The 10550-nt window shown below is 64.6% G+C and overlaps 1 protein-coding gene across 1 annotated transcript in view; it reads left to right on the top strand.

Moving 5' to 3' along the window:
• Nucleotides 1-2562: 2562 nt before the first annotated feature.
• The window catches only part of KCNH4 (potassium voltage-gated channel subfamily H member 4), a 10361-nt gene continuing 2373 nt past the window's right edge, over nt 2563-10550 (top strand). The window contains exons 1-13 of the mRNA XM_019472892.1: nt 2563-2788; nt 2919-3050; nt 3255-3382; nt 4372-4615; nt 4845-5002; nt 6546-6753; nt 6972-7166; nt 7460-7659; nt 8090-8339; nt 8443-8657; nt 9718-9765; nt 9912-10246; nt 10393-10499. Of these exons, the coding sequence (XP_019328437.1) occupies nt 2659-2788; nt 2919-3050; nt 3255-3382; nt 4372-4615; nt 4845-5002; nt 6546-6753; nt 6972-7166; nt 7460-7659; nt 8090-8339; nt 8443-8657; nt 9718-9765; nt 9912-10246; nt 10393-10499 (2350 nt within the window). The 5' untranslated portion in view covers nt 2563-2658. The remainder of the gene's footprint in view (nt 2789-2918; nt 3051-3254; nt 3383-4371; nt 4616-4844; nt 5003-6545; nt 6754-6971; nt 7167-7459; nt 7660-8089; nt 8340-8442; nt 8658-9717; nt 9766-9911; nt 10247-10392; nt 10500-10550) is intronic.

Raw genomic sequence — 10550 nt, 5'->3', positions numbered from 1 at the left:
AAGCCCCGGTGCTGCACAGGGCAGCCAGCCCACCCCGAGCCCCTGGTTAGCAACGTGCCTGCTTGCTTGGGGTTACGACCCTGGAAAGGTGGATACCGGTAGTGGTGTGTTTTGGCAGGGGCGGGGAATGGGGCCTGTGCTGTCCCAGTGCCGTCCGTTTTGTGGCCACTTCCCATGGCTGGAGGTTCTGGTGTGTCCCTGGGAGCTGGGCTCCCCTCCATGTGCTGGGGCCAGGATAGATTAAGGCCTTGGCATGTTGGGGAGGGGATCATGCCAGGGTGCCACGTGCCAGCTCCCGGCACTGCTGGCATCATGCAGTCACCTGGGGACAGGTCGTGTTCAGGGCTGACCCCAGCCCCCCCCCCCAAATCACCTGGAGCAGGGGCCTCCCAGGCCAGCTACCTGCAGGGCTGGATGTCTCACCTTGCTGGGAGGGACCAGCATGAAGACGGCACTGGGAGCCTGCAGCCACCTCCCACAGCACCGTTGGGGCACCAGGAGCACCCCTGGGTCATGCGTTGGCTGCGATGCTGGGCCAGCTCCTGGCCTGGCGTGATATGGAGTATCCCAGATGACACAGGGTGTCACTTGTCCATAGGAGCTCTCATTTGGGATGTTACCTTTGAGACTGCAATGCGTAACGAGGCAGCCAGCCCACTGAGCCTTCCCCAGCTCAGATCGAGCTGCGCCCAGAGATGCCAGGGCAGAGCTGCATGTGCCGCACACTGGTCATCCTACGACTGTCTCTCCACAGGGGCAGAGGCCAAGCATGGCACCGGGGTCCACATGCCCCTGCCCCTCTGCTGAGCTGAGGAGAATTCCCCCAGTTCTGCTGTGGTGTTAGCAAAGCCCCTGGACGCAGCAGGGACTGGTGTCCCCAGCTCTGCTGGTCCTGGGCTCCCCAGGGCTGGGTCTGGCTCTCTGAGGAGGAGGGCCCCTGCGGGAGCTGCCTGAAATGACCCAATGCAAAGCCCTGGGAATTTGCCCCGGGGAGACGGGATTTGCCCCACAGCACCCTGGCAGCATCCTGCCGGCACCTGCGCCAACCCGCCTTCCAGGCACTTTTAAACAGTGTCTGGCTTTGCGGGTTTGATGTGTCTCTTATCGGCTTTATCTGCCATGGAGAGGGGCTTTAGCTGCAGCGATATGCCATGCGAGTTAACCCTGCCTCTCCCAGGCAGCCGCTGCCCGCTGGGCCTGAGGGTGCCCATCCAGGCAAGCTGGCCACCATGGCAGGGGGCTGCTGAGCCCGCCAGAGCTGCTTCACCCTTCTTGGCAGAGCTGCTCCCACATGCAAGCCCTTTTTTTTTTTTTCCTAATAACACATCCTGGACAACACCGTAATCCTGGCTCCCCAGAGCCAAAATCTGGCCTTAGTCACAGCTTCAAGCTATTTTTGCTTCTCCAAGCTAATCTGGGGTTGAGCTGTGCTGTGGTGGCCCTGCTGCACCCCCATCGCACCAGGGCTGCCTGTGGCTGCCATCCCCTCCTTCCTGCAACCTCTTCTGCCCTTGCCTTGCCTGCACTGTCCTGGCACGGCTCTGCTGTCAGTGCATGGGCGCTGTAATCTCCCTCCTTTGCTGTGAGAGGGGGCAGATCATGTCTCGCCTGCTGCTGGTGCCTGGGTCGTGGGGGTGCAAGGGTGCTGGCCTGGGGACCCATGGGCTGGAGACTGTGTCAGGGCTGGAGACATCCCGGTCTGCCCTCGCTGGGTGCAAACACAGCCCACACCAGCTGTGCACCCCGCTTCCTTGGCACCCTTTTAGCACGAGGCCATCTGTCCCACTGGCACAGAGCCTGCAGAAAGGAGCCGCTGCAGCCCCGGGGGTAGAGCCCCTGCCTGGCCCATGGCTGGGGGGCTGTGGGGTGAAAGCGGCCACTCTGCGGCTGGGCAGGGCGTAGGGCTCACAAGGGCTTTCTTCTGCCTGGTGCCATCTCCCCAGTGGCACAGGGGTGATGCTGAGGAGGCTCCGTGGTGCTGTGACAGATCAAGGATGCTGCGTTTCCCCTTCACCTCTGGCTTGTGCCAGCTTGGCATGGGCCCTCAACTCACCCCAGGCTCGCGGCTTTTCTCCTACCCTCTCGGCGGGTGCCACCATGGTGCCGTGGTGCTGTGCCTGAGGCTGGAGGTCCCAGCACCGCAGCCTGGCGCCTCTGGGCTGGCAGTGCCTGGCCAGGTTTGCCACTGCTCCCACTAAGCTGCCTGAGCCCCGGCAGGAGGTGGGAGCGGCAGATGGCGAGGGGGAGGCATGAATTGCCTTGCTCAGGATCGCGTCTCTGGTGATGGGAGCCGGGAGCTGGATCTGGGCTCCTTCCCCTTCCAGCGTGTGGGGCTGGGCTGGACATGGACTGTGCAGTCCTGCCTGGGATGGGGCCTTGGGGGCAGCAGGGCAGGGGATGAGCGAGCTCTGGGAGCAGCTGGGGGCAGCCGGCAGCTGGCCAGAGACCTGGCTCCTCTTCCCAGAGGGACCTGAGGAGGGCCAGGAGGGCTGGGCTCCCCTTCACGCTCCCAGGGTGGCCCAGAACCCTCAGGGGCAGCTGCGTCTCCTTTCAGACAGCAACTTCATCCTGGCCAACGCGCAGGTCCGCCGTGGCTTCCCCATTGTCTACTGCTCTGATGGTTTCTGCGACCTCACCGGCTTTGCCCGCACTGAGGTCATGCAGAAGAACTGCAGCTGCCGCTTCCTCTATGGGGCCGAGACCAGCGAGCCCATCCTGCAGCACATCGAGAAGGTGCTGGACGGCAGGCAGGAGTACCAGACTGAGGTCTGCTTCTACAAGAAGGGTGGTGAGTGACACATGGGGCCGGGGCCCTGCCCATGGCTCCAGCTGGGACATGGCCCCGTGCCAGCCCCGTGGTGAAGCCGCTGAGCAGCAGGAGGACTGTCCTGCCTTCACTGCTCCTCTCCCCCATGCAGGAGACGCGTTCTGGTGCCTGCTGGACATCATGCCCATCAAGAACGAGAAGGGGGAGGTGGTGTTATTCCTCTTCTCCTTCAAGGACATCACAGAGAACCAGGGCAAGAGCCATCTGGTTGACAAGAAGGAGGGTGAGCCGTGGTTGTGGGATGGGGATGGGATTCGGGGAGCGGTGTGAGCAGTGGGCACATGACAAAAGGGTTCCCAGTTCCCTGCTAGGTCCTGCCCGCCTTTGTGCACCCATGCAAGGAGGGGTCCCCAAAGCAGCCCCTGCTCTGTTGCACCAGCAGTGGCACAAGCGCTCCCACTAACCCAGCATGTCTTGTCCACTGCAGAGAAGCAGAGGAGCAAGAAGCCCGGGAGCTCGCACCTGCGGGCTGCGCGGAGGCAGGGCCAGACGATGCTGCACCGGCTTAGCAGCCAGTTTGCCTGCAGGGACCGCAGCGAGTTGAAAATCAACCGTGTAAGGACCTGGGGGAGCCCTCGACTTCGCCTGGTGCCTCCCGGGCTGAGGCTGCGAGTGGGCTGGCTGCACTGCGGCTCTCCTGGGACCAGCCCCACAGCAGAGCCCAGTCTCGCTGGGTTGCTGTTCCCATGCATGCACTTCACTGGCCTCCCCAGGCACCAAAATGCCCTCCATCCTCAGCAGCCGCACCATGGTCCAGGCTGCAAATGTGGTTCGTTGGCAGCAGCAGAGAGACCAGCGGGTGCCTGGAGCTTGCCATGGGGAGAGCAGATCTTCTGGCAGCTCTTGCAGGGCTCTGTCTCTCCTCACACATTAGCTGGGGAAAACCCAGCCACTCACTTGCGGCACAGCTGTGCCGGCCCCGGGGAGCACCGTTACCAGGCTGCAGCAGGGCTTCCAGCAGCAGCAGGGACCAGTGTCGTCTCTGTGCCAGCCTATTCATGTGGCTGTGGTGCCCCAGCACAGGGTCCTCGGGCATGGCCGCAGCGATGGGCACTGCCTGCAGATGTGGGGCCAGGGTGGGGGTCTGTCACCGGCCGAGAGCGGCCAGGGGCCCAGAGCTGGCAAGCAGGCAAAGGGTTTCAGTATGCCAGTCTTGAATCATGGGGGCTTGGGGGGGAATGGGCCCAGCTCTCCCCTTGCCCAGGCTGGGCTCTCGCTGCCCCCCAGCAGCATCATGTCCCTGCAGAGGGTGGGGGTGGCTCTGCCCCAGCACGTGAATTGGCACCTGGGACAGTTCTGGGCAGCAGCTGGCAGTGCCAGTGGATTATTGATAATAGCATTAGCATAGCATTAATTTATGTGCTGTAATCGGGCATTCTGTGCCCGTCTCTGAGGGTGACCCCAGCGCAGCCCATGTGGAAATGTGTGTCCATCACCCCAGGCCAGCGGGACTCAGGAGGAGAGGGGTGCTGCGGTGGCCTCCACCCCTCGTGCGGGATGGCCCCTGTGCCATCCGTGTGCCACCCTGCCGCTTGCTCCCCCAGAACGTGTTTGAGAACAAGCCGTCCATCCCCGAGTACAAAGTGGCCTCGGTGCAGAAGTCCCGCTTCATCCTGCTCCACTACAGCATCTTCAAGGCCCTCTGGGACTGGCTGATCCTGTTGGCCACCTTCTATGTGGCCATCACCGTCCCCTACAACGTCTGCTTCACGGGCACAGAGGACAGCCTCTCAGCTGCCCGTAGCACCATCGTCAGCGACATCGCTGTGGAGATGCTCTTCATCCTGGGTAGGTCCGTGCCCGGGGCCAAGCACCCATGTGGGATGGGGGACATGGCTGGGTGGGGCAGGGGTACAGCCAGAGGAGCGGACCTGAGGGGTGATGGAGAGGGGAGCTGGCATCGCTTTGCCCCTGCCCAGTAGGGGGAGCTGGGTTGGCCGTGGACCCCGGTTTTTTTGCCCCGCTCCCCAGTCCACGGCAGGGGCAGTGAGGGCTGGTCCTGCTGTCCCTGGGGCAGACATCATCCTGAATTTCCGGACGACGTACGTAAGCCAGTCGGGCCAGGTGGTGTACGACCCCCGCTCCATCTGCATCCATTACGTGGCCACCTGGTTCTTTGTGGATCTGATCGCTGCTCTGCCCTTCGATCTGCTCTATGTCTTCAACGTGACTGTGGTGAGTGCCACTCGTGCCGCGGGCAGGGGGCAGCCCAGGGGAGGGGGCCCCTTTCGCAGGGATCTGCTCCTCATGCGCCTGTCTGGGAGCGGTGCGGGCAGCGAGGGGAAGCAGCGACGGCATCTATAGCAGGAAGCCTCCCACGCATCTTAATTTAACCAGAGGCTGCCACAAATGACAGTAACTGCCAAGGCACCGCTCCAGGAGCTGCAGGCAGGCACCCGCCCTGCACCCAGCACCCAGCACACCTGTGCTCTGCCCAGGCTGCGGAGCAGCACTACGTCTGAGTGCAAATACCCTGTGCGCACACACCATTGCAGCGAGGAGCACTTGCATGTTACCTGCTCTGGCAGGGAGGTGACCACGCATGCGGGCACACAGGGCATATGCTGGTGACAAAGGCAGGTCCCAGCCTGAGCCTCCCCAGGCTCTTGAGGGGCCCTGCAGCGCAGCGGGTGCGATGGGCTGCGCAAGTGTGCCACTGGCATCAGCCCCTTCCCATCCTCTGCTAATTGGGGCAGGGAGGGGAGGAAGGAGGCAAGTGCAGAGGCTGTAATTATGCTTATTGGAGGCAGAGCAGCGTGCAGGGAGGACAAGGGGACAAGGGCGCTTGGGGCTGGAACTACCCCCCTGAGTCAAACCCGGCTCCACTCGTGCCCCAGCGGTGCTGCCCGGCAGGAAAACAACCGTGACCGCAGTAGGGGCCGTTGCTGCCGCTGCCTCTGCCGGGGCCAGGCGAGCTGGGGCACACAGGCAGCAGTGCCCTGGGAGGGGAGACTGCAGTGCAAAGGCATAAGCAGCACTTTCCTGCAGAATGCTGCCAAGGGACCAAGGTCTCAAGGCTGCAGCTGCCAGGATGGGCAGGGACCATCTGGGCAGTGGGAGCAGGGCTGAGCCACCCAGGGAGTGGGTCCATCCTGACCCACCTTGGTGGGATCTGAACCCAGCATCTGCTCTGGCACAGCCCCTGCTCGATGCCCCTGCCTGGCCCGTGGCCTTGGGCTCCTGCAAGGTGCCCGGTGCAGCGCTGGCAGGAGGCAAAGGACGAGACAGGAGCTTTGTGCGCGGTGGGAAGCCCTGGGGCGGTCAGCATCGCTGCGCGTCCAAACCCACCTGCCTAAGCCAGGGCATCTCTGGCTCTCTTTGTCCAGGATCTCTGCAGGCAAGGCACAGCATCTTGCTGAGACTTCCCCTTGCAAAAAGATCAGCTTTCTGCCAGCACAGCTTCACCAAACGCAGCCTCTGATAGCAAAGCCACTGCTGCCTGCATCCCCCTCCCACCAGTCACCTCCCTCCCCTCTCCAGCACCCCAAATCTCCCGGGGTGATTCGCTGTCCTGACAAGCTGTGACCCTGGCTGCCTGCTGGGCACTGGTGGAAGGCTGCTTGGGGACGAGCTCTTCCCAGCTGGCCCCATAGCCCATGACCCTCCTGGCAGCTGTGGGGGGTGGCGAAGGGTCCCTGCCCTGGGGGGAGGCAGGAGGGGTCCCTTCCCATCCCTGCCTGCAGCTCCGCTGGGTTCACCCGCCTGCCCTGCTCCCCAGACCTCGCTGGTTCACCTGCTGAAGACGGTGCGGCTGCTGCGGCTGCTGCGGCTGCTGCAGAAACTAGACCGCTACTCGCAGTACAGCGCCATGGTGCTCACCCTGCTCATGTCCATGTTCGCGCTGCTGGCCCACTGGATGGCATGCATCTGGTACGTCATCGGCCGCAAGGAGATGGAGAGCAACGACCGCCAGACCTGGGACATCGGTGAGTGAGGCTGCCCACCTGCGGGGGCTGCGCAGGGTGGGGGCATGCTGAGGACGCCTGGCTTGCCCCCCGTGCCGCTGCATGCTGCTGCGTGCCACTGGCAGGAGGGAGCGGGCAGAGGGCAGTCCCATGGGACAAAGCAAGGCTGGGGCAGGGACAGGAGCTGTGCTGAGCACCAGGCCCCTCGGCAAGCGCTAACCCCTGGCTGTGCTTGGCAGGCTGGCTGCACGAGCTGGGCAAGAGGCTGGAGGCTCCCTACATCAACAACTCAGTGGGGGGCCCCTCCATCCGCAGCGCCTACATCGCCTCCCTCTACTTCACCCTCAGCAGCCTGACCAGCGTGGGCTTCGGCAACGTCTGCGCCAACACCGACGCCGAGAAGATCTTCTCCATCTGCACCATGCTCATTGGGGGTGAGGCGGGGAATGGGGCAGGGCTCGGGGGGGGGGCTTCATCTCTGGCTGCTGGAGCAGTGGGTGCGGCAGGTACCCAGGCATGACAGGGCACTGGGGGGAGGCGATGAACACGTGTGCCCTGTGGGACAGCCCTGGGGCTGGGGTTAGGGGAGAAGGCCCCTGTGCTGCACCCCTTGGCCCCACGTTGCTGGCGAGGACAGAGCCCAGACCTTGCCTGGGGCCCTCGTATGCCGCAGCCCTCCACCCAGCCGGCCCCTCCGCGGGCCTGACGCTGCCCTCCTGGCCCCCAGCACTGATGCACGCTGTCGTCTTTGGCAACGTCACGGCCATCATCCAGCGCATGTACTCCCGCCGCTCGCTCTACCACACCCGCATGAAGGACCTCAAGGACTTCATCCGTGTCCACCGCCTGCCCCAGCAGCTCAAGCAGAGGATGCTGGAGTACTTCCAGACTACCTGGTCGGTGAACAACGGCATTGATGCTAACGAGGTAGGAGGTGTTGCCCGGGCTGGGCCAGCCCCACCTCTGGCCTCCTGTCCTGCACCCAGTGTGGGGGTGATGGGCCTGGCAGGGCCAGCTATGAGTGTGCAAGTATGTGTGTGTGTGTGTATGCGTGTGCAGATGTGCACATGTCCATGCTCTGTTGCTGGAGGGACCAGAGCTGGGTGCCAGGACTGGGACAGATTCCTGCCAGCTTGGGGAGCGGGACAGGCATGTGGAGCAGAAGCAGCCCATCACCGCGGCCAGAGCTGTCCTGTGTTTGCCAGCTGGCACTGCTGGGCTCTGCCAAGGCAGCCAGGGCAGCTGAGCAGCGAGATGCTCTGCTCCAGCAGGGGATCTGTCCCCTGGGGCTGGCAGGCTGCAGGGAAGGCTGCTCCCTGCCACCCACATCCCAGCACCCCGTCCCCGCTCTCCCCAGCTGCTGCACGACTTCCCTGATGAGCTGCGCGCGGACGTGGCCATGCACCTCAACAAGGACATCCTGCAGCTGCCCGTCTTCGAGACGGCCAGCCGGGGCTGCCTCCGCTCCCTCTCGCTCCACATCAAGACCTCGTTCTGCGCCCCGGGGGAGTACCTGCTGCGCCAGGGCGACGCGCTGCAGGCCAACTACTTCGTCTGCTCCGGCTCCCTCGAGGTGCTGAAGGACAACGTGGTCCTGGCCATCCTGGGTGAGGGCAGGCGGCATGGGCTCTCCCCCAGCCCCTTCTGCTGCCCAGCTGGGCAAGGGGTCCGGGGCTCGCACCGCTAGCCCACCCCGGTGCCCTTCTGCAGGCAAAGGGGATTTGATCGGAGCCGACCTGTGCAGCACGGACCAAGTGATCAAGTCCAATGCGGATGTGAAGGCGCTGACCTACTGCGACCTGCAGTACATCAGGCTGCGGGGGCTCTGCGAGGTGCTGCAGCTCTACCCCGAGTATGCCAGCAAGTTCACGGCGGACATCCACCAGGACCTGACCTTCAACCTGCGGGAGGGCAGCGAGATGGAGGTGGGTGCGTGTCCTCCCTTGCAGGCCCCTTCCCGTCCTCACAGCCCCGGAGACCGGAGCAGGGCTGGGGCTCCGCACGGCCACGGAAGGGGAGTTTGTCCGCTCCCTGCTTGTGGTCCCCAGGCTCTGAGGCCAGGGCAGGGGCTGCGGCTGTGCCGCCCCAGCCATCCAGGTACGTCCCGTCCTGGCTCCTCTTGGTTCTGCGCAACCCGGGGAATTGGAAGCAAGAGCATTTGCAGGGCAGGATGCTGAGGGGGATGTAGGGCTTGGAAATGGGGGTGGAGGGGACCGGGGGGCACCGTGGGACAGCCAGCTGGGGCATGGCCCCCCTGGTGCGCAGGAGGCAGTGCCGGGGGCTGCCAGGTTTAGTCACGCTGCCGACTCTAGCAGCCAGGGGGATGTTCTGCTGCAGAAATAGCTCTGCAGCACTTTTCCTCCCCCATCTCTGCTGCTGGCTCTGTGCTGGCACCAAGCAGCTGGGGGCTCCTCCAGAGCATCTCCCCCCGGTACCCACCGCCCCCCGGCCCTGTAGAGGTGGGGCAGGAGGTCGCTCTCTAGATCCCAAATAGCCCTACCAAAACCCAACGTGTCCATCGCCCAGGAGAGGTATAGATAAACCAAGGGTGGATGGATGCAAACGGAGCTTGCCAGGTCCTGCAGAAGCCCTGTGCACCCTCCCCTGGCCAGCAGCATGCGCCCAGAGGAGCCGATGCTCTGATGGCGGAGCTGGGGCTGGGAATTGAGGCGCAGCCGCGGTTCCGGCTCGGTACACACAGGCCGAGGTCGGGCAGCTCATCAGCGTCATGACAGCAGCAGAGGAAGGAGAGCAGGCAAGGGGCTGCAGAGGCCAGCGCTGGGGCTGACAGGGACGGGGGCTGATGCGCGGTGCTGGAGGTGGTTTGGCTGTCCAGGGGGGCACTGAGAGGCTGGGAGGGCTGCGTGCCAAGGCAGGGAGCGGGTGGGCACGTGCCCGGTGCTGTGTCTGCCTGTGGCCAGTCCCCACGCAGCCGTGTGGGGATCCCACATGCTGCTGAGCCGGTGTCATCTGCTGTCCCCACAGGGGCTCTGCCGCTACTCCCGGTCACCGCGGCTGTCGCAGGCACCACAGGTTTGTGCCATGCCGGGGGTGGGCGGAGGGGAGGACGGGGCAGGGGTGGCCATGCCCGGCTTTGGCACCTGCACAAGGACCAGCCCTAACCTCCTCCCTGTGCCTGCCCACAGCCTCGTCCAGAGAGTGGTGCTGCCCCGGAGAAGCCCCTTCCCTCCATCCTGGAGGATGAGGAGGAGCCTGACAAGGTCTTCCAGCACTCTCCCGCCACCATGACCCGCCGCAAGCTGCTGCTGCCCCAGCTGAGCAGCCCGGCACGCCATGGCTCCCTGAGCAGCCTCCTGGGCGATGAGCTGTGCCAGGTCTCAGCCCTGCGGCGCAACTGCCGCTCCCCAGCCCGCTGCAGCCAGGGCCGCAGCCCCTCTCCACAGTGCAGGAGGGATGCCCAGCTCCTGGAGCGGGAGGGCGGCATGGGCAGGAGGCCGGCCAAGCTCCTCATCCCCTCCCTGCATGCCTACGGCCCCCCGGACCTCAGCCCCAGGTAAGGCTGGGACATGCTGGTGGCTTGTCCCGCTGCCACGTGTTTGTGCTGGCCGGGCTGCGTGGGGCCCCCAGGAGGCCACTGGGAATGGTGGCAGAGGGGCGAGGGGGTGACGATGGCCAGCCCTCACCCCCTCCCTGCCCTAGAGTTGTGGATGGGATTGAAGACAACGGGGGGACATCAGAGCCACAAACCTTCTGCTTCAACACGGACCCCCCACTGCAGAGCGTGGCGAGGGACTCCCCCGTGTCAGGTACCTCTGGCAGCTGCCAGGCAAGGCCGGGGGCACTGGCTGCGGGCCTGG

The sequence above is a fragment of the Aptenodytes forsteri genome, unplaced genomic scaffold, assembly GCF_000699145.1.
Source record: "Aptenodytes forsteri isolate BGI_AS27 unplaced genomic scaffold, ASM69914v1 Scaffold492, whole genome shotgun sequence".
Lineage (NCBI taxonomy): Eukaryota > Metazoa > Chordata > Aves > Sphenisciformes > Spheniscidae > Aptenodytes > Aptenodytes forsteri.
Note: the sequence above shows the minus strand (reverse complement) of the source record. Positions and strands in the feature narration are given on the sequence as shown.